Source organism: Petromyzon marinus, chromosome 19 (assembly GCF_048934315.1).
Source record: "Petromyzon marinus isolate PM22_M1 ecotype Great Lakes invasive population chromosome 19, UKy_Petmar_22M1.pri1.0, whole genome shotgun sequence".
Lineage (NCBI taxonomy): Eukaryota > Metazoa > Chordata > Hyperoartia > Petromyzontiformes > Petromyzontidae > Petromyzon > Petromyzon marinus.
In genome coordinates this window covers 13,119,921-13,144,918 of record NC_133685.1, presented here as the reverse complement: position 1 = coordinate 13,144,918, position 24,998 = coordinate 13,119,921, and the positions used below count along the sequence as shown (strand labels likewise).

At 50.7% G+C, this 24,998-nt stretch overlaps 1 protein-coding gene across 2 annotated transcripts; it reads right to left on the bottom strand.

The window, feature by feature from the left end:
• Positions 1–12,551: 12,551 nt before the first annotated feature.
• On the bottom strand, positions 12,552–23,613 carry LOC116943816 (5-hydroxytryptamine receptor 5A-like). Of its 2 annotated transcripts, none has more exons than XM_032957043.2 (2): positions 21,053–23,613; positions 12,552–14,148 (listed from the first exon to the last, which is right to left on the bottom strand). In XM_032957043.2, exons 1-2 carry the CDS (start codon positions 21,773–21,775, stop codon positions 13,804–13,806), a joined length of 1,068 nt encoding a protein of 355 aa, XP_032812934.1. In that variant the 5' UTR covers positions 21,776–23,613; the 3' UTR covers positions 12,552–13,803. The 2 variants fall into 2 exon arrangements, with proteins under 2 accessions (XP_032812934.1, XP_032812935.1); XM_032957044.2 differs by having other exon boundaries at positions 12,552–14,145; positions 21,053–23,612.
• Positions 23,614–24,998: the final 1,385 nt, after the last annotated feature.

Genomic DNA, 24,998 nt, shown 5'->3' with positions numbered 1-24,998 from the left:
GCCTTGAGTGTTAAAGGCGGCCGGGCGTGGTGCTGGCCCCCCACCCCCTCTTCATGGGTGCTACTCGCTAACAGCACTTTCCCCAAAAGTCTAAATTTAAAACGAATTTCTTAGATTGAAAGCTCATTTCTTTAGACCTGCTGTCTGCGTGTGTGTTAGTTTTCCTCCCGCATCCCCCATGAGCGCGGTTGGTCAAGTACGTGCGAGAGAGACAGAGAGAATACCAACTTCAACGTACATAGAGGTCTGTTCAGGCGATATCATTGTCTGAGGAGCGTCAAGCGGGCTGGCTTGGGCAGGACAACAGCGTCACGGCCGCAAGGGCCGACCGCGAGTCAGCGAGACTGAAGGGCGGGCGGTGGAAGCCAGATGCGGGATCGCGCACAGAGAGGGCGTCCGCTGTCGGAGATTGAGCGACGAGGTCAGCTCCAGCTGCAGGGAGCTCGGGGGGGGGGGGGGGGCTGGGGGGTCTTCGTCCAGCAGTGGATTGATCACGGCTGACGATTCGAGTTTTGCTCGTTTGAAAAGTAATCCGCCAAACATCTGAACGCGGGAGGCAATTGTAACCCCGTTCGCAGTGACCGTTCTCATATGCCGCACACGTGATATAGGTAAGGCAGTGAGACATGTTTGACAAGAAAAAATCACCGCCACGACTCTTGCACATCGCTAGTTCGGTGCGCTAAACATGACGAAATCGTCACACGCGCATGCCAGTGCCAGACGTGGCCTCAGGCACGTCTGGCACTGTCATGCGCGTTTGACGATTTTTTATTAATTATTTTTTTGGCGTTATTTTTTTATATATACCGGGTTTCCGAAAATGAATATATATATCAATAATGAAGTTTAATAGTTGTATTTTTATTGGATTACCGACGTGAATGTCACGTGAATGTTTGCATTCGACTCGGGTTCGCAACTTTAGGCCGTAGGGGCTCAGTCGGACACAGGGGGACCCCGGATGAACAGATAAACAAGTAACACAAATGTGAAGGATTTTGTTGTTGTTAAATGTTTAATTACAAATTATCTGCGGCGTACCATGGACCAAGCCCGATTAACGCGTCTGGCCATCGTTTCCGTAGAGCAGCAGAACGTTGTGCGATCCATAGCTATTTCAGCAGAAGGGCATTCAGTCTGTGGGAGCCTTTAACGTTGAGGTCTTGGGAGCCTTTAACATTGAAGACTATGGGAGCGTTTAACATTGAAGTCTATGGGAGCCTTGAACATTGAAGTATATGGGAGCCTTTAACATTCAGTCTATGGGAGCCTTTAACATTGAAGTCTATGGGAGCCTTTAACATTGAAGTATATTGGAGCCTTTAACATTCAGTCTATGGGAGCCTTTAACATTGAAGTCTATGGGAGCCTTGAACATTGAAGTATATTGGAGCCTTTAACATTCAGTCTATGGGAGCCTTTAACATTGAAGTCTATGGGAGCCTTTAACATTCAGTCTATGGGAGCCTTTAACATTGAAGTCTATGGGAGCCTTTAACATTCAGTCTATAGAAGCCTTTAACATTGAAGTCTACGGGAGCCTTCAACAGAAACAAGTGTAATAGGCTGACGTTTCAGGCAATCGTCCTTCAGAGAGTAGAGAAAGGGGGTGGAGAGGGGGTGGTTGGTCTCACGACCCGGCGCAGACGTCACTCGCCACCGATGTTAGCCGCGGCCGCGAATCAGACTCAGGTGTCGAGTTCCCATAGCGCAGTGCGCTAACCACACGTGCCACCCATCCACGCCACTTGATAAACATCGCCCTGGCAGGTTCAACGGACTGGCCCGGCGTTGGTGGCTCTGCTGCACGCGGCCGCCTGTAATCCAGCACTCTGTGGAGGCACCAGTGCGGGTTGGTGGGTGCGGAGGAGATGTCATATCCCTGGACTCGTCAGGAGAAGGCCGTGCAGCAAGTAGACTGATCGCCATCTGTTTCCATCTGTACGGAGCGTTCGCGTGGGTTTTCTGTGAGTGCTTCGGTGTGCCTCTCGCATAATATCTGAATGTACGTTGCACTTCTTTCACACCCGTACGTGCTAATCGGAGGTGCGGGTTAAAAACGACAAACTAAACACACACACAAAATCACAACTCATCATTAATCGGCTCTAAACATCTCGGCGGGACCCTCCTGAAAAAGAATCACACGACCGCTTCTGGATAAAATTGATTCATTCATCCGGTTCTCAACAGCGTTGAACAGCAATCGCAGCGCTCTCTCGCGGACTCAGAGCGAACAGCAGCCTCATAGCAGCAGCAGCAGCTGGCATGCTCGGAGCGCGATCGCAGTTCTCGTGATGCCGCGTTGATGAGCAGTGGCGCACAAGCAGCAAGTTCAAGAAGCTCAACACATTTGTCAACAACACTGTGGCCCTAAACATTCTTTGTATATGTACGTATGAAACAGACGACGTTTCTGACAATGCACTTTATCTCGGATGTGCCACGCAGATGGACTATTGCTGGCGAACGTCGCGAATTTGATATCCGGTTGTCATGTTTAGCGCAGTGTTAGTGACGGATGTGGTGAGTTCTTGCGACAAGCTGTCAGTCGGGGTGTAACTATTACACCAACCCCCGTCCACCACACCCACCAACCCCCGACGATTCGATTACAATTGACGTGATTTCAATCATAACAAACGATGAATTGGAATTTACTTGGTTTTTGTATATAGCATAGTCTATTACGTCTCGTGTTCTTCCGCTGTCTGTCTCGGTTAGACAATTCGACGATATGCCAATGCAGCAATATCTACCATACGCTGGCGCGGCGAGCGATGGCGCAGCTGTTAGCGCACTGCGCCATTGGAACCCGTCCATGGTTAACATCAGCGGCTCGGGGTATCCGAACTGGTCGAGACGAATGTTGGAAATTTCCTGCGGGTTCATTTCATGCGTAGTAATTTCACGACCATTATTCACGACTCGTAACACGTTTATTTTGAGGGTCGATCATTGTGCACGCTGGTATAATTCTAATTAGTTTAACTATAACCCAAGGCCGTAATTATAATATATATTTGGGGGGACACATCCCCCCAATATTAAAATATGCTCAAAATGTCCCCCCCAATATATTGCTATAAAATAGATTTCTGTTTATATGGTTGTGGTTATGGTTGTGCTTTATTAATCCCTAATCGCTGCCATTACATACAATGAAACAAGAAAAGGTAAAAAGTAAAATAAAAAAACAGAGCAATGTAATACAATACACTATTAGACATTGTTGTAAAAAATAAACAAGTCCATCCTATGTGTTAGTGAATTTTAGTAATATTTTAGGCAGGAAATGGCAGGAAATTCGGTTTCAAATTTAGATTTTTTTTCTGGTGGGGGGGGGGGGGGGATCCCCAGACCCCCTGGAAGACTTGATCCCCCCAATGTTGACTCCATGGCTACGACCTTGCTATAACCTCTCCACCACCCGATAGATTTAATAAAATGAAAACTTATTTTTTACTTAAATGAAAACTTTTTTTTTACTTAAGCTAAACTAAACTAGTTTTTATTTTACCAGGCCAATGAAGTTGACACGTGGATAAACGTGCCAACTGAATTGGTTTATTAAAAAAGAAATAAAAAAAAGCTGCATAGCTCTTCTGTCTATTTAAAGATTCTTGATTCCGAATTGCACGGTGAGAGAGAAAGTGGAAGGCATGGATCGGGGTAGAGGCAGGTTGGAGAGGAGATCGCATTGAGTGTTAAAGTCGGCCGGACGTGGTGTTGGTCACCACCCCCTCGTGTGCCGTGCCGGCCTTCATAGCTGCTACTCGCTAACAGCACTTGCCCAAAAAGTCTCAATTAAAAACTCAACTCTTTACAACTGCTTTGTCGTGTGTGTGTGTTAATTTATTGGCCTTCCTCCCGCATCTGATTGACAGATTCTGTGTCGGTCATTATGTCCGACGTTTCGCTTGAGATTGCATCCAGCATCATCAGGTGTTGACAAGAGCGTAGCTCTCCCATGGTCGCCTTCTCAAATGAGCATCTCTTATTTGCAGCCTTGAGCCGGTGGTGGACACATTCCACATTCCTATGGCGGGATGCAGCGTGGGGGGGGGGGAGGGGGCAGGCTTAGTTCAGATATCATTCGCAACTGATGTTATCCATGACGGGGAATCAAGCGCATGTGGGGCCGGGTACATAGCGAAGTGCGCTCACCGCTGCGCCACCGCTCCCTAAGCTCACGATGCACTCATGCAAGGATGAACGTGCGGTAAGATAATAAAACAGAGCACCGATGCTGTTCTGTTCGTGGGAAATTGCTGGACAGCGCCGTCCCCGTGTTCCCCGCAGCAGCCGCTAGAGGCGCTAGCACTCACCGCAATGGGTTGTTATTAATGCATTAATAATCTACTGAGAATAGGTTTTCCCATTTTTTTCTGGCAACAAAACAGCTCTGTTAAGATGTTTAAAACACCAAATTGAAACATTTTACAAGGAATCATGTCTGTATTAACCACAATACTTGTGGTCAGAATGCAAACAAAAAACATACTCGGATAATATGATGCATTGTCTTTGAAACTGATTGGTCCACACCAGAGACGGCTATCTTTTGAGCCTCGTCTTCAAACGGTGTTAGACCAGAGGACGCCAAAAGGCGTAGTAATCTACTTTTGAATACAACCAGGGATGCTCAATGTGGGGACGTGTGTTAAATGATCCGATGGGGTGGTGGAAATTGTTACACTTTATAAAGGCAGCATGCAAGCAGGCAGGCAAGCAGGCAGACATCATTCAGTGACGAGATCAAACAGATGCGCGCGTGGGGTGAAGTTCAACGTCTTCTTTCACCCCGTATGGGATATTTTTTTGTCATAGCCTGTCAGCCTATCAACCTCAGCGATGTGTGTGTGTGTGTGCATCACACGAGTGGTGGTGGTGGGGTAAAGTGTGGGTAAATGCCACCTCTCTTACAAAACGTCTGGCCAAAATGCCAAACAGGAGGCCAAAATCTCTCTCGAGTTTCCACGTGGACGCCCTTCGACCACCAGCGGCTCGAGCAAGCGATGTCAAGGGTTGCTCCGTGAGTGTATGTCCTGCGCGTTGAACTTCTTTCGCACCGCACGTAGCCAAACGTGCCTTTAACTCACCATTTCAACTCGCCCCACGTGTTTTCGTGGCTGCTGCAGCTGTTGTTATTACGTCACTGTTCACCGTTGCACTGCGCGATCGATCTGGCCACCTGAGTTTGATTCGGGGCCAACCGGTTAAGGTCAGTGATATGTGAACAAATGTAATTGACAACACCCACAGCATCAACGACTCACCAACAGACCGCACTGACCAACGTTGCTGTGTGCGATCTAACAAGCCCGGTTGACCGCCTGGGAGCATCCTTCACTCATCCAGCAGCGGAATTGAGAGAGCGTTGTCAAATAATTGCAGTGTGAGTTTCATGCGCTGGGTTGCAATGGTACTTTCGCCCGCAGGATCGTTTAGTAAGCCCAGCGGTGGCGGCTTGGGGGAGGGAAGCGTTCATCCAGCAGTGGATTAATCGTGGTTGTTTATTATGATGATGGATATGAAAAGTAAAAAAAAGTAAAAATAAGAAATTGTGAGGCGGTGATTTCTATTCAACGTCACCACAGCCACTGCCCCGAACATCACAACCGGCACGCGTGTGGATCTTGTTGACCTCGATGCGAGGAACACAGGTACACAATCGGCGACGTTTCGGACAATGGCTCGTCTTCATGAGCACATAGGAGGATAAGAGGTGAAGACTGCACTCTACACCGTGGGGCTGGTGCCCGATGGAAATGAAATACGAAATAGGCATACGAATAGTTAACAAATAGTAGCTATTGAGTATCACACGACCGCTTCACCAACCTAAAGTATTAGCATTAAATACATGTATTTGTATATAAAGTTAAATTGTGAGACAAAGGCTAAACGGGCACGGCACGGGCTAGAGAAGAGATGGAGTGATGTGGTACAGGAGGACGTGGAGCTGAGTGGACTTGCCGATGACTGGTACCAGCGGTGTCAGGATCGGCCTCTGTGGAGGAGGCTCGTGAAGGACGCTACTGGGCAGTTGGAGGCAGTCGCCCTCCAGCAAAACGAAGGGCAGAGGAGCGACGCTCACAACAAGGAGCGGAGTGCCGGGTGGCTAAAGCGCAGCAGGTTGGCACAGTAGGGGGCACGGGTGGTGCATCAGCCAGTTAACTCAGTGATGCAACCCATGGCACCTGGGTGCCAGGGGGCGTTCGACACTTCAAGTGACCTTAACGTGCACCTAGCCTGGCACAACCGCCGGGGTCACATCGCCGCCACTTAGTGGTGAACGGCCGTTGTTATTTTTTTGTTGTGTTGCGGGAAGCCTAGTTCTTGTGAGGACAAGCAAGATGCATCCCCCCCCCGTAGTGGATTCCTCTGAGCTCCATTACCATTCTGATGACTAGACGCATCAGTCAATTTAAAATTCCGTCATGAATCGGCTAGACGACCGCGGGAGGTTGAAGGAGTGCACCGATGACATCCGGAGACTTTGTTCCATATTTGATCAACTACCGCCTCTAAATGTCTGATTCGCTTTAGTTCCTGCCCGCTCATAATTCATGATCATCATCATCATCACCACCACCATCACCACGGTGAGGCCGCCTCTTACGTCACGTGTGCTCTTCCTAACCTCCCCCTATTAAACATTGCATGCCCTTCACATATTCAAGCGACAGTTTTTCTTCTTCTATTTATTTATTTTATATTTTATCCGAGAGGTTTTTTCTGGCAACGTTAATGAATCAATATTCAGCGCAGATGACAAAACATTGAACAACACAATCATCATCATCAGCAGCAGTCGTGCTAATTCTACTGCTGGATGAAGGCTACCTCCCCAAAGCGTCTCTACTTCTCACGACCCTGCGTTGCAAGAATATAACAAAGACAAATATCCCCCGTATAGCCATAACAGACTTTTGGGGCAAGTGCTGTTAGCAAGTAGCACCTATGAAGGCCGGCACGGCACACGAAGTGGGGGGGGGGGGGGGGGGTGGCAGCATCACGGTATAACACTCGATCGCCTTTATCTCCCGAGTGGCGACGTTTAGGCTGAGTCGACCTATGTAACAATCCACCCTAGCACCTGCAACCCGAGATTAAGTATAGGGCGTGGGGAATGAGGTGGCCACGTGGTTAATCGGGAATGTAGAAGAGCTGTATCGCTGACACCGAATGTCCTGGAGTGTGAACCCGGGTCTCATGCGCCCGTTGTTAAAGCAGCGTCTCAGGTGAAGAGAGCTGATGGTTCTAAATAAAATATTTTTTATTTTATATAAACTAACTATTTTTTATTTACCAAGTAAGGCCCACTGAGCTACGTAGCTCATTTTTGAGAAGCGACCTGGCCACAAATGATAGCTCAGCAAAGTGGCTTATCACGTGGCAACCCTAAAAGCATGTTTATGAATGTGGAGGGGAAAAAACGGAGCACCCGGAAACAAATCCACGCGACCACGGGGAGAAGATACAAACTCCAAATATACGGCAAGCGTCAGGGTCGGGGCTCGAACCCACGTCCTTCTGGCATATCAAGCGATGGAAGTTCAGTAGTTAACATCTGCAACCGTGGCTTCCTCATTGGACTGTCATCGTTGGACTGGCGGTACCTTCACGTGCACGTCACAAAACGTCTTTCGTTCATCGTCTCTCGCACTGCCCGACTCTGGAATTTCCTCCCATCGTCTCTACCCCGCCCACCCAACTTTCACGTAACGTTGCTCAATTCGAGAAACCATATTCTATACAGGGTGGCCCAAAATGTCAGGACGCAAATGGTGCTTATATTGATTTTAACAAATCACGCGGGCTCATTTCATTTTTATGAACAAATGTTAAAACCAACCTCCATTAACGTTCAAGCATCAATTAAATAATTATTTAAATTAATTCTGAACTTTTTTTTAGATTACAGCTGCCTTCTCGAGCATACATAAAACATGAATTGAACTCGTTCGACTTTTGTTAATTTTCTTTCCAATTATGAAATGTCATCTGTAAAGGAAGACGAATAAAAATAGATATGAATAATGATCGTCGAATAAAATATTGCCTTGAAAAAGAAACAATTACAATTTTTTTATGCCAATTTTTAAATAAATGACGTAACCCTATGTTGTCCTAACTTTTTGCCCAGCCTGTGTATTACGATTGTACATCTGTGAAAAAATATACTTCATAGCTAATCGGATTCATCCAGTCTACATCACGATTCTGATGCTGATACGACGTTTAATAGCGCCGTTTATTGCTAGCCACTTGTGCTTTGGAACCGTTTGCTCCTATTAATATTATTAGTTCGCTTGTCTACCCGAGAAAGCCTCACCGAGTCTCAAGACTCAGTCAGGGGAGTCTTGCCAAATGTTCGCAGCATGGAGATCTTGCTGCTGTGTAAAAATCCCAATTTGAGAAATTCGGAGTTATCGTTTATAGCGCGAGCATCTTTGACCAATATCAATTATATTTCATGTGTCTTTACTTATTCATTTAGCTATTGGAGGACACCGCAGAATGGGGGATGAGAGAATATACAGACTCCACTCCGCAAGGCACCCGAGTCGAGATTCGAACTCAAGAAACCTGTTTTTGTCCCATGAGGCACAAGTGTTGCCACCTGGGCCACCCTGCAACACAAAACCCATCTCTAAATATCGAAATCAGAAATCAGCTCTAGCCTCGCGTGACCTCTGTGCGGCCACCGTCACTCTGAACCCGTCCGTTCTCCCCGCCGCCAGGCTGTGAAAGCACACGCCGCTCCTCCGTGCAGCAGCAGCAGCATCGAGACTCTGATGTAGCCCTCTTCCTCTCAACACCGCCTGACACGTCGCTTCCGCTTCTCCGTTACTTTCCCGTCGTATACCTCTTATTTACCAATTATTTTACTTCTTCTCTCTTCCCGTTCCTCTTCTCTTCCCCAACCCCCACCCCTAGGCATTCTATCCTTGACCGGACTCCCTCCTTGACCGCCGCGGTCACAGCTGCAATATAAAATAAAAGTGATTTCGATGATCGCTGCTGGCACGTGCCAGGAAACGAAGGCGCGCCAACCGCGGCACTGAGAGCTCGCGGCTAGCAATGGGGTCATTATCTCCCCACTCGTTCTCTGTTGCGGAGGCGGTCACAGGAGGTCTCGGTCAATTGCCGAGCTGATGAATTTGACGCCGAAGGCGATCACCCCCCCGCCCTCACCCGCCCCCGATGATAATATCAAGCGGTGAGATTATATAATTGAGTTGAGCTATTTTAAAATAAATATATATCGTCAGGTACCGGCAAACTTTTTTTTTTCAAATCGTGCGTAGGGCAAGCTTACGTCTTCCAGGATACGTTAGTTTATTTTTGTATCTATCATCAGGGCCTCGTTGTGTAAAGAAGTACGGTCTCCAACTCTCAGCAACTACTCTAATCTCTCCACTGGCCTCTATATCTATCCCTAATAAAGGGGGTTTTTAACGCCTTATTTATGTTCCGTGAAGAAGAGCCGTTGCCCGAAACGTCGTCTGCTCTTGTTTTTTTTCCCTTCCTTTTAAGACCACACAGCGATGTTGACGGACGTGTCGAGCTTTGTTTAGCCTCCGCATCTTCTGTGGATGATGGGAATCCAGACGTGCGTTCAGACCAGATGACATTCGGGTGAGAGTCAAGGTCAAGAGGTCAACGTGACTCGTTGACGTCGATGCTGCACCAACACCGCGCTGCCACCGTTTCAATGCTGGCTTAAGCAGCCAAAATTACTCGAAGCGCACGTTTCTCAACGTAGGGGGGTGAGAACCCGCAGGGACCCGGAGATAAATCCCCGCGACCACGGGGTGAGAACGCGCAAACATCCAAATATATACAGCAGTCGTCAGGATCGGGATCGAACCCACAACCTCGTGCATACCGGGCGAGGTAGTTAACATCTCGCCACCGCGTCGCCCCCATATTGCTCCGGTACACCATGGACATTGTCCACCGTGGAAAGTGTCCACCACGAACAGTGTTCACCATTGGCAGTGTCCATCATAGGCAGTGTGCACTATGGCCAGAAGCTAAGCGTACCTACTGCCTGGTCTATGGACAGACTTTGCTATGTATTTACATACGGTAGACGTTTCATCTAATGACAACTTTTGATTTAAAAGAAACAAACACTACCATTGTCACCTTGCTATCATAGATATTTGTGATTGTGTTATGAGCTTCTTCGAGAAAATGCTTGTTAGCTTCTGCCACCCTACGCGGTACCGATAGGACGCGTTCGATCATTTGGCCCAAGATCCACGGCATAGGACAGACAACAGCTCTCTCTCGTCACAAGATCGGACCTCCCCCCCCCTCACCGACCTCGCGCGTGCGCTGCTCCATAACCCCCCCTCCCCCCCCCCTGGACCGCGTTCCCTTCATCCCGTGGTCCGTCGACCTCTCCGCCTGCCTGCTTAGCAGCAGCGGCTGCGAAATCCCGCGACACGTGGGACAAATGATTCGCCGATTGCTGCGAACTGCTGCCGCGTTCCCAGCGGTCCTCAAGCACAAGTAACAACAAAACACAATGCACGTTCATGAATACAACGACAACAACAACAACGCCGTGTGTGGGGCCGTACAATTAAAACAATAGATAATAGACGACGTTTCGGACAACGGACCTTCGTCTTAGAAGCGGAACGCCCAGCAGACCGGTGAACTTGGGAATATCTAAAGTTATTCTGCGTAACGGAACGGAATGGAAACTTGATGGACTCAATTCGTGAATATTCCGCTGTTTCGGGGTGCTGGGTGAGTGGAGAGGACTTCGCGGGTCACGAATCCCCGCGGCTCTCGTGGAGCGGTTCCCAACCTCTTTGGCACCAGGGACCGGTTTCGTGGAAGACAACTGTCTTCACGGACCGGGGCGGGTTCGTCATTGGGTCTTTCCCACTTTTCATAGAAGCTCTCCAGCGACGTTTGTTTATTGCTCACTGTGGCTACTAGGGGTTAGAGTTTGTGGGTTTACTCATTGTGGCTACTAGGGGTTAGAGCTTGTGGGCTTACTCATTGTGGTTACTAGGGGTTAGAGCTTGTGGGCTTACTCATTGTGGCTACTAAGGGTTAGAGTTTGTGGGCTTACTCCTTGTGGCTACTAGGGGTTAGCTTGTGGGCTTGCTCATTGTGGCTACTAGGGGTTAGAGCTTGTGGGCTTACTCATTGTGGCTACTAGGGGTTAGAGCTTGTGGGTTTACTCATTGTGGCTACTAGGGGTTAGAGTTTGTGGGCTTACTCCTTGTGGCTACTAGGGGTTAGTTTGTGGGCTTACTCATTGTGGCTACTAGGGGTTAGAGCTTGTGGGTTTACTCATTGTGGCTACTAGGGGTTAGAGCTTGTGGGCTTATTCCTTGTGGCTACTAGGGGTTAGAGCTTGTGGGCTTACTCCTTGTGGCTACTAGGGGTTAGAGCTTGTGGGCTTACTCATTGTGGCTACTAGGGGTTAGAGCTTGTGGGCTTACTCATTGTGGCTACTAGGGGTTAGCTTGTGGGCTTACTCATTGTGGCTACTAAGGGTCAGCTTGTGGGCTTACTCATTGTGGCTACTAGGGGTTAGAGCTTGTGGGCTTACTCATTGTGGATACTAGGGGTTAGCTTGTGGGCTTACTCATTGTGGCTACTAAGGGTCAGCTTGTGGGCTTACCAACACTGTGACTGAGACGAGTGCCCAGTGCGGGAAAGAGGCGCGGAGGGAAGTGGTAAATAATACAATAATGGGGCTTACTCATTGTGGCTACTAGGGGTTAGAGCTTGTGGTCTTACTCATTGTGGCTACTAAGGGTCAGCTTGTGGGCTTACCAACACTGTGACTGAGACGAGTGCCCAGTGCGGGAAAGAGGCGCGGAGGGAAGTGATAAATAATAAAATAATGGGGGCGGGCCACGCGCGGACTCACCGCTCTCACCTTCTGCTGCTGTGCGGGGCTGGGGACCCCTGCTATAGCGGACAGGGACATCGACGAATCGGTCGGTCAGTCCCGTTCCCTAGGGTCTGTTCCGTGACCTCCTTCCAGCGAGCGTTTCGTAATGCCGATCGTCTTTTGAATCGTTTCGTAGACAACCGTGCGTAGTCGGGAGGGTCGACACGACGCGTGGCCTTAAAGTGCCACTTGTGTTGTGGCCGAAACGTCGTGAATTTTTTATTTTTTTATTTTTGTTTTTTATACTTTTACGTGACTTTACCGAACAGAACCAAAGAGTATGGTTTTTTGCTTTTATTATTTTCAATTTATTTTAATTATTTTTTAATTTTAATTTAATTTAATTATTTTTATTTTCTATCTATGCGACTTTACCGAACGAACCAAGAATACGAATTCCTGCGGTCAAGAAAGTTTTCAGTCAAAATTCACCCATCTCAGTTTCCGCTCTCAAAGATCGCAGCCGCAGCTCCGCTCCGAACTTGCTAACCATCGTTGTCCCCCCTCCCGCATCCCAAGACAATGACTCGTACCGCGAGGAGGCTGTTAGGACCTGGGAATTGTTTCTCGTGAGGTGGTGGTGGGAGAGTTACGCAGTCACACCGCAGAATTCAGCATAATGGATGTTTATTGTTATTGTTGCTTTGTTCATCATCATGATCACGATTCTTTAGATAAAATGCAAAGTTACGCGGATCGTTGCGTGGCAAGGCATTAATATTGGCCAGAACAATGGCAAGCACACACACACGTGGACTATCAGTATATACAGCAGAACGGGGTGGGATCCATCCAGCAGTTGATAGACAATGGCTGCTGCTAATACTACTACCGTTGCTGCTGCTCGTGATGATGATGATACAGTACAACCGCTGCTGCTGCTGCTGCTTATGAAAATTGCCGTTATGATGCTGCTGCTGATGATGACGATCTGGATGTTGATGCTGCTGCTGATGACGATGCTAAACTTACTCCTGCAGTTGAATATAAATATGGTTGCTCCTGCTGCTGCTACTGTTGATGATGATGCTGCTGCTGTTGATGATGATGCTGATGATACTACTCCTCACGATGCCATTGATAATGGTGGTGCAGATGGTATTGATTATGGGGTTGTCGATGCTGCTGCTGACGATGATTACTCATCATGCTGCTCCTGCTCCCACCAACATCAACAACAGCAGCACAGAAGAATCCATTCCTGAACAGACGGACTGAACAGAAACGTCTCATTGTGATGAATAATACATCGACCCACCATCTCCTCCTCCACACCTCCTCATCTTTGTGATCCTCATTGTCCTCCTCTTCCCGGTAAGGATGCAACGTTGGGCCAACGTCGGCATGCGGTTGAAACCGTCGCACCAACGTTGGCCGAACGTTGTTCCAAAGTTCTGTTTACTGGGTTCCGAGTCCTCTCACTCCTCCTCCCATTCCTCCTCTATATCGTCATCCACCTCCTCCTCCCACTCCTCCCTCCCCTCCTTTTTCTCTTCCTCTCACTCCTACTCCACTCTCTCCTCATCCTCTTTCTCCTACTCCACCGTCTCCTACTCCACCCTCTCCTCCTCCATCTCCTCCACCTCCTCCTACATCTCCTCCACCCTCTCCTCATCCTCTTTCTCCTACTCCACCCTCTCCTCCTCCATCTCCTCATCCTCTTTCTCCTACTCCACCCTCTCCTACTCCACCCTCTCCTCCATCTCCTCCTCCATCTCCTCCACCCTCTCCTCATCCTCTTTCTCCTACTCCACCCTCTCCTCCTCCATCTCCTCCTCATCCTCTTTCTCCTACTCCATCCTCTCCTCCACCCTCTCCTCCACCTTCTGCTCCTCCCTCTCCTCCCCCCCACCGTGCGCGCATCAGCGCTGCGCGCACGGCACGAGATTCCTGAGCGCATTGTTGTAGTTCTTGTTGAAGGCCGTGTAGATGAGCGGGTTGAAGAACGAGTTGGAGTAGCCGAGCCACAGGAAGACGCTCTGCCACAGCGGAGGAGGGGCGCAGAGGCAGAGCGGCGCTGCGAGCTCGCTCAGGAAGAAGGGAATCCAGCAGAGGGCGAACACTCCGATGAGGATGCCGACCATCAGTGCGGCTCGCTTCTCTTTGTGCTCTCGCCACGTGTCGCCCTCGGCGGCCTGGAAGGAGACCGCGGCGTGGCGGGCCGCGAACGCCACTCGGGCCTCGTGCGACGACGACTGCTTGGCCTCCTCGTGGGGAGCGGGGGGGTGGAGAGTGGGGGGCCGGGGGAGAGAGACGCGGGGGGGTGGAGAGAGATGGTGTGAGAGAGACGCGGAAGGGGGAGAGAGATCGACGGGGAGAGACGGGGAGGGAGATAGAGGCAGGGAGATAGAGAGGGGGAGAGATAGAGGCAGGGAGATAGAGAGGGGGAGAGATAGAGGCAGGGAGATAGAGGCAGGGAGATAGAGAGATAAGGGGAGAGATAGAGGCAGGGAGAGAGAGAGGGGGAGAGATAGAGGCAGGGAGATAGAGAGGGGGAGAGATAGAGGCAGGGAGATAGAGGCAGGGAGATAGAGAGATAAGGGGAGAGATAGAGGCAGGGAGATAGAGAGGGGGGAAGAGAGAAAGAGACAGAGAGGCGGGGGGATGGAGAGACACATGGAGAAAAATAGGGAGCGATATATGTAGACAGAGATAGGGAGGGAGGGAGGGAGAGAGGGGGGTGGGAGATGGAGAGATAGGCAGAGAGAGAGAGAGAGACGGCGGGAGAAAGAGAGTGGGAAAGAAAGGGTGGAAGAGCGATACAGAGAGATAGAGAGAGGAAAGTGGAAGGAGAGGGAGAGAGAGGCTACAGACACATTAAAACAAAACGTCAAAATCACAATGATGCTGTGCCCCGATCTATCCACTGCTGGTTGACGGCTGCTCAGGAGAGTAAGCGGAGAGGTGGACGACACCGCCGCTAGAAGAAACGATGATGATGATGATGATGGGCGGTGTTCGAGAATGAAGGCGGCAGTGGCGTCAAACTCGAGTTGCCTGCGAACAACGCCGACTCACAGCGGGGGATGGGGGGAGGGGCGACTTGCTCCTCGATGCGTAATAAATGTGTCGTTAAACCCGCCACCACCCGACACAGCCAATTAGTAAACTAAAACGTGCCAATTATTTACTAGTACACACACCGGTGTGTGTGCTGTACACACAATTCGTTACGGGAAAGCCTACGCGTTCAACTTTGTTTTGTTACTGCTACTTCAGCACGCCGGTGTGTTGGAGAGTATTTTAGGCTGAGTCGACCTAGGAGAGGCCCAGCACCGATCCAGATAATCGTCACCGGTGTTGGTCGTGACGCGAGAATCGAACTCGGTTTTCGCCGGGTTCGTAGCGCAGCGTGCTAACCGCTGCGCCACCGCTCCCCCCCACACACACGCACGCACTGAGTGTTGAAGGCCACCACACGGGCAATTCTAAATAAACATCGGTCAACAAATGTCAACAAATGTTCGAGGCTCGGCAGGATGAGAAAATGTCTGATATCAGCTTGCGTCTCTCTCGCGCATTCTGCTCGACCTCTGACCCCGGCCCCGCCTACTGTTGAAGGCTGCTACGCCGGTCGCTTCATTGACTTGACTTTTTATCAAGGGGGCAAGTTGCATGCCACCAGTTGCATGCCACCAGTTGTATGCAACCCAAGTTGCATGCAACCCAAGTGCACGTCAGGTGTATAATCGATAACAGTCCATGGGGCCACATCAGAAGCTGGTACCGCCTCGAGGCGGATTCAACTTTAGTCAACGGCGATTTGTATATACTGCCAATTAAGAGTGAATAAGCTTACTTAATGAGAGTGAATTACTTACTCAAGCGTAACCACACTCGTTTCAAGCGGTTATCGCAACAACGGGAAGACTTCTTCACAATCCGGGCTAATCGCCTGATGAAGCTGGTTGTAATCACGAGCAGAACCTCGTCCTCGAATTGTAAATGTCGTGGGTTTTACTCGAAAACACGCCGGTTTGCTGAAGTAGCAACTGATTGTCAAGTTTAGTTTCTACGTGTGTAACGTGACTAATTGGCTGTGTCGGGTGGTGGCGGGTTTAACGACACATTTATGTTTACGCGATTTAACCCCAAAACCCTGTATCATGGATGATATTAGTCGCGAGTGCCTACGTGTTAAACTGAACAACTTATATATTTTTCTATTAATATTTAACCCAGAAAAAAAACCTTAATACAGGCATTCCTCAATTTACGATTAGGATTTAGTCCCTGAAAAACGGTACGTAAAATCGAAAAATCGTCAATCGCAAAAAATAATTCCCATTATTTTAAAGGTCATAATTAAGAAGACGTTCTCATCACGCAAGAATAATACGCACCTTCTACTTTCCCTTGACATAAATTAAAACAATCATTAATAACAACACTTTACTGCTCCTGATCTTGTGGGAATGGTGTTATAAATTCACTGCTGTTGCCCGCGTCGACAGGGAGAGGGATAGGAACCGTTTCGGGCAACAGCATTGCCACCTGAAGCGGTGGTAGCGACGGCTGGTGATGTATGTGGCGTGCGCTCGTGGAATCCACGAAGCGCGCACTGCCCTCTAGCAAACAACCGACCCCTCCACGCGCGCGCGTGCGTGCGTGTGCACGCGCGTATGTCGTGGGGAGCGGTGGCGCAGTGGTTAGCGCGCGGCACTACGAAACCCGGCGGTCCCGAGCTCGGATTCCAGCTCGCGACCAACACCGGTGAAGATTGATCTGGAACGGTTCCTGGGCCTCCTCCCCTAGGTCGACTCAGCCTCAAATGAGTAACCTGGTGCGGTGTGTAAACGTCGCCACTGGGGAGACAAAGGCGGCCGGGCGTGGTGCCGGCCACCCACCCCCTCGTGAGCCGTGCCGGTCATTGTAGGTGCTCGCGAACAGCACTTGCCCCAACAGTCTGTTAAAGGCTGTCTGTGTTTTGTGCGCGAGAGATGACATTCTTAACAAACAGGACACGTCTTTTTTTTCCGCACTTGTGCTGATGGACCTACCCATGCTGAAACCAGTGTCTTAAGGATGGCATAAAATCCACGCGCTCAACTCTGCATTTCCCACTTGAGTGACTCTTCAAGATTTCATTACGGCCAGAACACAACCACCCCCCCCCCCCGAGAAACAAACTCCGCTTAACACCCACGACGCATCCTTTAGCCTGCGAAATTAGATAGTTGCCCTATTGAATGTGTTTGTTCTTTGCACTTTCGCGTCTCGCTCTCTCGTTGAATTTCTTACGAGAGCATATTTACCGGATTCTCCACCTTCTATTTTTGGTTTATTACCAAAACGTTTGGGGGGGGGGGGGGGGGGTGTACGTTTTATATACTCAGGTACGTTTGTGACACCAGATACGTTTAATTTTATCGATAGAGGGAGCACGTTTAGCCGTCGGCGCGCCTATACTTTGGCGGAGCTTCTTATGCAGTATTTCATAGTGATAATCCGGTACGCCATACGACCACGTTGCGTGGGAATGTTAATGATCCCCAACATTAATCCGCTGCTGGATGAAGTCCTCGCTCCGTCCCGTGACTCATGGAGAGCTTCACTGTATTTCGCTATAGACGTCGTGGGAGCATAGAAGGACAGTACAGCAATGTGCCGTGTGGCGTCCACCACTCAGCCCCGCAGTGGGGAGCGGTGGCGCAGCGGTTAGGACGCTGCTCGACAAACCCGGCGAACCGAGTTCGATTCGCGCTCACGGCCAACACCGGTGACAGACAATTATCTTAACCGGTCCTGGGTGCCTCCCCCTAGGTCGACTCAGCCTAAAATGCATACCTGGTGCGGTGTGCAAACGTCGCCACTGGGGAGACAAAGGCGGCCGGCACGTAGCGTTGGCCACCAACCCCTCTCGTGTGCCGTGCCGGCATTCATGGGTTCCCGTTCGTCGACAGCACTCCCCCCCAAACAAAGCCTCTTACAGTGAGGGAAACAAGTATTTGATCCCCTGCTGATTTTGTACGTTTGCACACTGACAAAGAAATGATCAGTCTATAATTTTAATGGTAGGTTTATTTGAACAGTGAGAGACAGAATAACAACAAAACAATCCAGAAAAACGCGTGTCAAAAATGTTATAAATTGATTGGCATTTTAATGAGGGAAATAAGTATTTGACCCCTCTGCAAAACATGACTTAGTACTTGGTGGCAAATCCCTTGTTGGCAATCACAGAGGTCAGACGTTTCTTGTAGTTGGCCACTTGGTTTGCACACATCTCAGGAGGGATTTTGTCCCACTCCTCTTTGCAGATCTTCTCCAAGTCATTAAGGTTTCGAGGCTAACATTTGGGAACTCGAACCTTCAGCTCCCTCCACAGATTTTCTATGGGATTAAGTTATGGAGACTGGCTAGGCCACTCCAGGACCTTAATGTGCTTCTTCTTGAGCCACTCCTTGGTTGCCTTGGCCGTGTGTTTTGGGTCATTGTCATGCTGGAATGCCCATCCACGACCCATTTTCAATGCCTTGGCTGAGGGAAGGAGGCTCTCACCCAAGATTTGACGGTACATGGCTCCGTCCATCGTCCCTTTGATGCGGGGAAGTTGTCCTGTCCCCTTATCAGAAAACACCCCCAAAGCATAATGTTTCCACCTCCATGTTTGACGGTGGGGATGGTGTTCTTGGGGTCATAGGCAGCATTCCTCCTCCTCCAAACACGGCGAGTTTAGTTGATGCCAAAGAGCTCCATTTTGGTCTCATCTGACCACAACACTTTCACCCAGTTGTCCTCTGAATCATTCAGATGTTCATTGGCAAACTTCAGACGGGCATGTATATGTGCTTTCTTGAGCAGGGGGACCTTGCGGGAGCTGCAGGATTTCAGTCCTTCTCGGCGTAGTGTGTTACCAATTGTTTTCTTGGTGACTATGGTCCCAGCTGCCTTGAGATCATTGACAAGATCCTCCCGTGTAGTTCTGGGCTGATTCCTCACCGTTCTCATGATCATTGCAACTCCACTAGGTGAGATCTTGCATGGAGCCCCAGGCCGAGGGAGATTGACAGTTCGTTTGTGTTTCTTCCATTTGCGAATAATCGCACCAACTGTTGTCACCTTCTCACCAAGCTGCTTGGCAATGGTCTTGTAGTCCATTCCAGCCTTGTGTAGGTCTACAATCTTGTCCCTGACACCCTTGGAGAGCTCTTTGGTCTTGGCCATGGTGAAGAGTTTGGAATCTGATTGATTGCTTATGTGGACAGGTGTCTTTTATACAGGTGACACGCTGAGATTAGGAGCACTCCCTTTAAGAGTGTGCTCCTAATCTCAGCTCGTTACCTGTATAAAAGACACCTGGGAGTCAGAAATCTTTCTGATTGAGAGGGGGTCAAATACTTATTTCCCTCGTTAAAATGCAAATCAATTTATACAATTTTTGACATGCGTTTTTCTGGATTTTTTTGTTGTTGTTCTGTCTCTCACTGTTCAAATAAACCTACCATTAAAATTATAGACTGATCATTTCTTTGTCAGTGGGCAAACGTACAAAATCAGCAGGGGATCAAATACTTTTTTCCCCACTGTAAGGCTACACACGGAGAATCTTTATCTTAGACTGAGCACCAGTGCCGGATGATCCTCGTAGCAAAAGTAGCGACATATGCTACGGTCCCCGCACTAAATGATTTCAAGCTGTCAATTCCGGTTCAGTTATTCTGCACTTGCTCTATTACTATAGTACTATACCGCCTTCAACTTTAATGAGCGACTGGATGTTTAAAGTTAGTGATTTGTCGTATTGCCTGGCTGTATAGCGAATGAAAAAATCCAATTACTTTACTATGCAAGTATAAAATTTGTGTTTGAATATTTTCGTTTTTTTTTTAGGGCCCCTTTATGACATCATGCTACAGGCCCCGCACGAGCTTCATCCTGGCACTGCTGAGCACCGCAGTGTTAAAGCCTGCAAGGATGTCCGTGCGTCCACGCACGATCCAGGCCGAGCTCCGATTATCTTCGCAGGTTCTGGCCAGATGTCGGGCGCTCACGTCCCCGGGTTATTGGGTGATAGGCAAGCGTCGCCACATCGCGCACCCGACTACTGGACTCCGTGTGCACGAGGTCCCGCGGCTTGCTGATGAGTTAGGACAGCGGTGAAGCATCCGCCAACGCTATAGTCCGTTGACCAGCCCGGTGCTTTTATTCACTCATCATCAGTCGTGGTGAAGCGTGGACTGCGATTTGGCTCGGGCCGAACCGGCATGCATAACAGGTGCTGTAGGTTTGCCGCGTGCGGCGATACGGCGTGGGCAGTTGAGGGGCGGTGCATCCACATAAATTATTGCTCTGTACTTCTATGCTCCCCGCGACCCGTCTTAACCAACTGACCAGTGTGGTGAAATATTGTCAATGTGAAATGCCTACGATACGTTTCGAATCCACATGGTAGCCTAGAACGGTATGATCGACTTTTTTAAACTCGTTGATGGTCAACAAATCGGTTTCCAAGACCAGCGAGCGAGAACACATTGCGTCACGCATGCGGAGATTTCGTTGCATGTTTTTTTTATTAAAATTTCGCTTGCGGTTACTAACTAGCTCATCAAAATTAACACATGGTTAAAATATTGATGTAAATTATTCATACGTTTATTTCTCAGAAGCATGTTGGGGTCAGGCAACGGGGGGGGGGGGGGTATACTCGCAAAGGGGGTACAGCAGCCAAAACAATGATGAGCCCCACTGTTGTGGAGCTCCCTCTAGAGGGAGGGGCCATTCCGCCAGCAGCGTCGTGAGCGGACAATTGCAGGGCTGCACCCTTCATCTCGTTTCAACATTTCATTCCAATGTCTCTACAGGCCGAGCCCAACGATCAGAACCTGGCTCCGGACGGTCGCTACGTTCCCAGGATCATGTTTGTGGGTGAGATCCCTAACCTGAGACGGGGTGTGCGTGTAGAACCACGGGGGGCGGGGAGGGGGGCTGGTGGATCACGGAAGGATGGAGCCGCTGCGTAAACTCGATTGAAACACAATTCAACAAAAAAGGTGGGGGGGGGGTAGGCAAAACGAGGTTGAGAACAAACCGGCTCAGTTGACATTTCATCCTTCTCTCGCGGCAGAGGCGACACAATGCGAGGGTGGTGGTGGTGGTGCATCCTCTCACCATTATCACCTCCTCCTGCTGGGGAAGCATCGGCGTTACGGCGTTGCGTTGCTGCCGCTTGCCCACGCCCAGCCGCGCCGCCTTGTAGATCTTCCAGTAGACGAAGAGCACCACGCAGAGGGGCAAGTAGAAGGCTCCCACCGTCGAGAAGACGGCGTACGAGGGCTGGTGGCTCACGTGGCACTCGAGCAGCTCGGGCGAGTAGTAGTCATTGCCCCAGCCGAAGAGGGGCGACAGCGAGATGATCGCCGACAGAAGCCACGCTGTGGATATCATGAGCGTCGAGGCGCGTCGCCTGCCCTTGAGCGTGTACTGCAGGTGGCGGCTGATGGACCAGTACCTGTCGAGGGCGATGGCCGTCACGTTCCAGATGCTCGCCGTGCAGCAGAGGACGTCGCACGACACCCACACGTAGCAGAGGAGCGGCCCCAGCATCCAGCGCCTGCCCTGGAGCTCCTTGACGAGGCCCAGGGGCATGACGAGGGCGGCGACGAGGAGGTCGGACACGGCGAGCGACGCCACGAGGTTGTGCGGCACGCGGTGGAAGGTCTTCACGCGCATGATTGTGACGATCACGAGGCAGTTCCACACGAACGTCGCCGCGATGAGCATGGCCAGCAGCGTGAGCGTCAGGATGGTGAACACTGAGTAACGCCGCCGCGGCTCGGCGAGTGGCCGCGTGTCGTTGGAGTCATCGACACCCCAGGTCCAGTTGCCATCCATTTGGTCCCCACCAGCACCCCCCCCCCCCCCACCGCCCACCGCCGCGTTCACCACTTATCTCGATTAGAACCACTTCGAACTTTTAGGCCAATTAAATCGAACAACTCGTTCGCCGCGTTCACACGACCGCGTGCCAGGAGGGTCCCGAGACGCACTCCGGTCCCGGCTGAGCCGTGCCGAGGTTCCTCGACTTACCACATCAGGCGAGCTGGAACCGGGCCGCGCGCGAAACGCAGCTCGGCTTTCCAAGGAGGAGGAGGAAGAGGTGGGGTGGTGGTTTTATACTCTCTCGGCGATCTGAATATCCACTCGGCGTTCTTCGCAAGTGCCATAGAGAAGCGGGCACTCGCTGTTGACACCCGCCACAAGCGGTAGCAGTTGACATCCCCTATTGAGAGTCGAAGCAGTTGACATCCCCTATTGAGAGTCGAAGCAGGTGACATCCCCTATTGAGAGTCGAAGCAGGTGACATCCCCTATTGAGAGTCGAAGCAGGTGACATCCCCTATTGAGAGTCGAAGCAGTTGACATCCCCTATTGAGAGTCGAAGCAGGTGACATCCCCTATTGAGAGTCGAAGCAGGTGACATCCCCTATTGAGAGTCGAAGCAGGTGACATCCCCTATTGAGAGTCGAAGCAGTTGACATCCCCTATTGAGAGTCGAAGCAGGTGACATCCCCTATTGAGAGTCGAAGCAGGTGACATCTCCTATTGAGAGTCGAAGCAGGTGACATCCCCTATTGAGAGTCGAAGCAGGTGACATCCCCTATTGAGAGTCGAAGCAGGTGACATCCCCTATTGAGAGTCGAAGCAGTTGACATCCCCTATTGAGAGTCGAAGCAGGTGACATCACCTATTGAGAGTCGAAGCAGGTGACATCCCCTATTGAGAGTCGAAGCAGTTGACATCCCCTATTGAGAGTCGAAGCAGTTGACATCCCCTATTGAGAGTCGAAGCAGTTGACATCCCCTATTGAGAGTCGAAGCAGGTGACATCCCCTATTGAGAGTCGAAGCAGGTGACATCCCCTATTGAGAGTCGAAGCAGTTGACATCCCCTATTGAGAGTCGAAGCAGGTGACCTTCCAAAAATTCTTCAACAACGTCGAGCCAGCCTGTTTGGCCAGCCAGCCAATTGGCGAGTCAACTCGACTATCAGTTCGCCGGCTGCTTCGCCAGCCAGCGAACCAACCAGCACATTCGTTTAGCGGCGAAATTCGCCAGCCAGTCAAGTAGTTTACCAGCCAGTTCGCCAGCCAGTCAGCCAATTCGCCAGCCACCCAGCCAGTTGGTTAGCCAGCTAGTTATTTATCCAGCTAGTTAGTTATCCAGCCAGTTAGCCAGCCAAGTCAGCCTACCGCCCGACCTGCGTGACTGGAATCTCACGTCGAAGCATTGGAACAGCAGGGGAGGGAGACACACTTTCAACGCTACCTACGGTTGATGTTTCATCCTTGAGGAGGATCTCTTCCACAAACCGCGCATACACGGCTTGCAGCTGCAGCATTGCTCTTATTATTATTCTATTTACCGCGTCCCGCGTGCACACACACACAGCAAGAGAGAGAGATATGAAAGATACGATGACGCACGCGTGCGTACGTATGCGCGTGCACGTGTGCGTGTACACACAACTACGTATATATATACACGCGCGCGTGCACAAGACGAACGCTGTAACGTAATCACATTCGCGCTCGCTTAGCTGCGATCCAACACGCGACCTTGTGGCACGAAATAAATAAATAATGGAGACGTGTGTTAGAAGAATAAGAGCGAGAGAGAGATGTGTGGGAGAGAGCGCGCACGGAAGAGAGAGAGAGGGGGGGGGGGAGAAAGGGGGGAGAGCTGTGTGTGGGAGAGAGAGGGAGAAGAGGGGGAGAGAGATAGGGGGAGAGAGAGCGGGGAGAGAGATAGGGGGAGAGAGACAGGGGGAGGGAGATAGGGGGAGAGAGGGGGGGAGAGAGAGGGAGGAGAGGGGTAGAGAGAGAGAGAGCGGGGAGATAGAGAGGGGGGAGAGAGATAGGGGGAGAGAGACAGGGGGGAGAGAGATAGGGGGAGAGAGGGGGAGAGAGAGAGAGGGAGGAGAGGGGGAGAGAGGGAGAGCGGGGAGAGAGCGGGGAGAGAGAGAGGGGGGAGAGAGATAGGGGGAGATAGTTGTGTGTGGGAGAGAAAGGGGGAGAGAGAGGCGGGGAGGGCGGAAGAGAGAGAGAGGGGGGGGAGTTCCTAGAAGTGGGAGAGAGAGAGAGAGCGTTGCGTGTGTACGAGCGTGGAGGAGCGGTGGCGCAGTGGTTAGCGCGCTGCGGCGCTTGGAACCCGGCGACCAGAAGTTCGAGTCCCGCTCACGGCCAACACCCGGTGACGATTATCTGAACCGGTGCTGGGCTTCCCCTAGGTCGACCCGGCCTCAAATGAGTACCCGGTGCGATGTGTTAACAATCATCACTGCGGGAGGCAAAGGCGGCCGGGCATGGTGCCGGCCACCCACCCAACTGCCCCCTCGCGTGCCGTTCCGGCTTTCATCAGAGCTCGCTAACAGCCCTTGACACCCAACAAATTGTTCAGTCCATACGGGTGGGTGGGAGCTTTGTTTTAGTTTTTGTTGGAGCGGTGGCGCAGTGATCAGCGCAATGACTCTCGGAACGCGGCGTCGTGCTGTCGATTCCCCGGACACAGTGAACGTCAGCAGCGGTTATCAGAGCCGGTGCCGGGCCACCCACCCCTGCCTCGGCCTTAATCTGCGACATCTTGAAACATCAGCTCTGGGGAGACATTCGGACGGGCGTTTTTGTTGTTGTTGTGGCCGCACGTGCTGGGGGCCTTCATAGGTGATCGCTAGCAGTCTGTCAGGCTAATCTTTGTCTCCGTGTCTCTCTCCCCCTGTGTATGTGTGTGTGTCTTTATCTCCCTGTCCATCACTCTCACTCCCCTGCCCTCCCCGTGTATCTTTGTCTCCATATCTCGCTTTACTTCTGTCTCTCTCTCTCTCGCTGTCCATCACTCTCCCTCCCCTCCTCTCTCCCCTTCCCGTGTATCGATGCCACCGTGTCTCGCTCTCGCTCTCTCCCCTGTCTGTCTCTCACTCTTTCCCTGTCCATCACTCTCCCTCCCCTGCCTCTCCCTTCTCGTGTCTATTCTCCGTGTGGCCACATCGCTCACTCGGCTGCCACGCGGCAGCGATTCGCCCACGTGCATGGCCCGCGTGCGGCGTGAGCTTCGGCGCACA

Excerpts from the sequence above, each read along its gene's own strand:
- LOC116943816 (XM_032957043.2), bottom strand. The coding sequence starts at position 21,775 with ATGGATGGCAACTGGACCTGGGGTGTCGATGACTCCAACGACACGCGG. Across the intron at positions 14,149-21,052 it reads AGCAGGAGGAGGTGATAATG|GAGGCCAAGCAGTCGTCGTC; the intron begins GTGAGAGGATGC and ends GCTCCCCACGAG.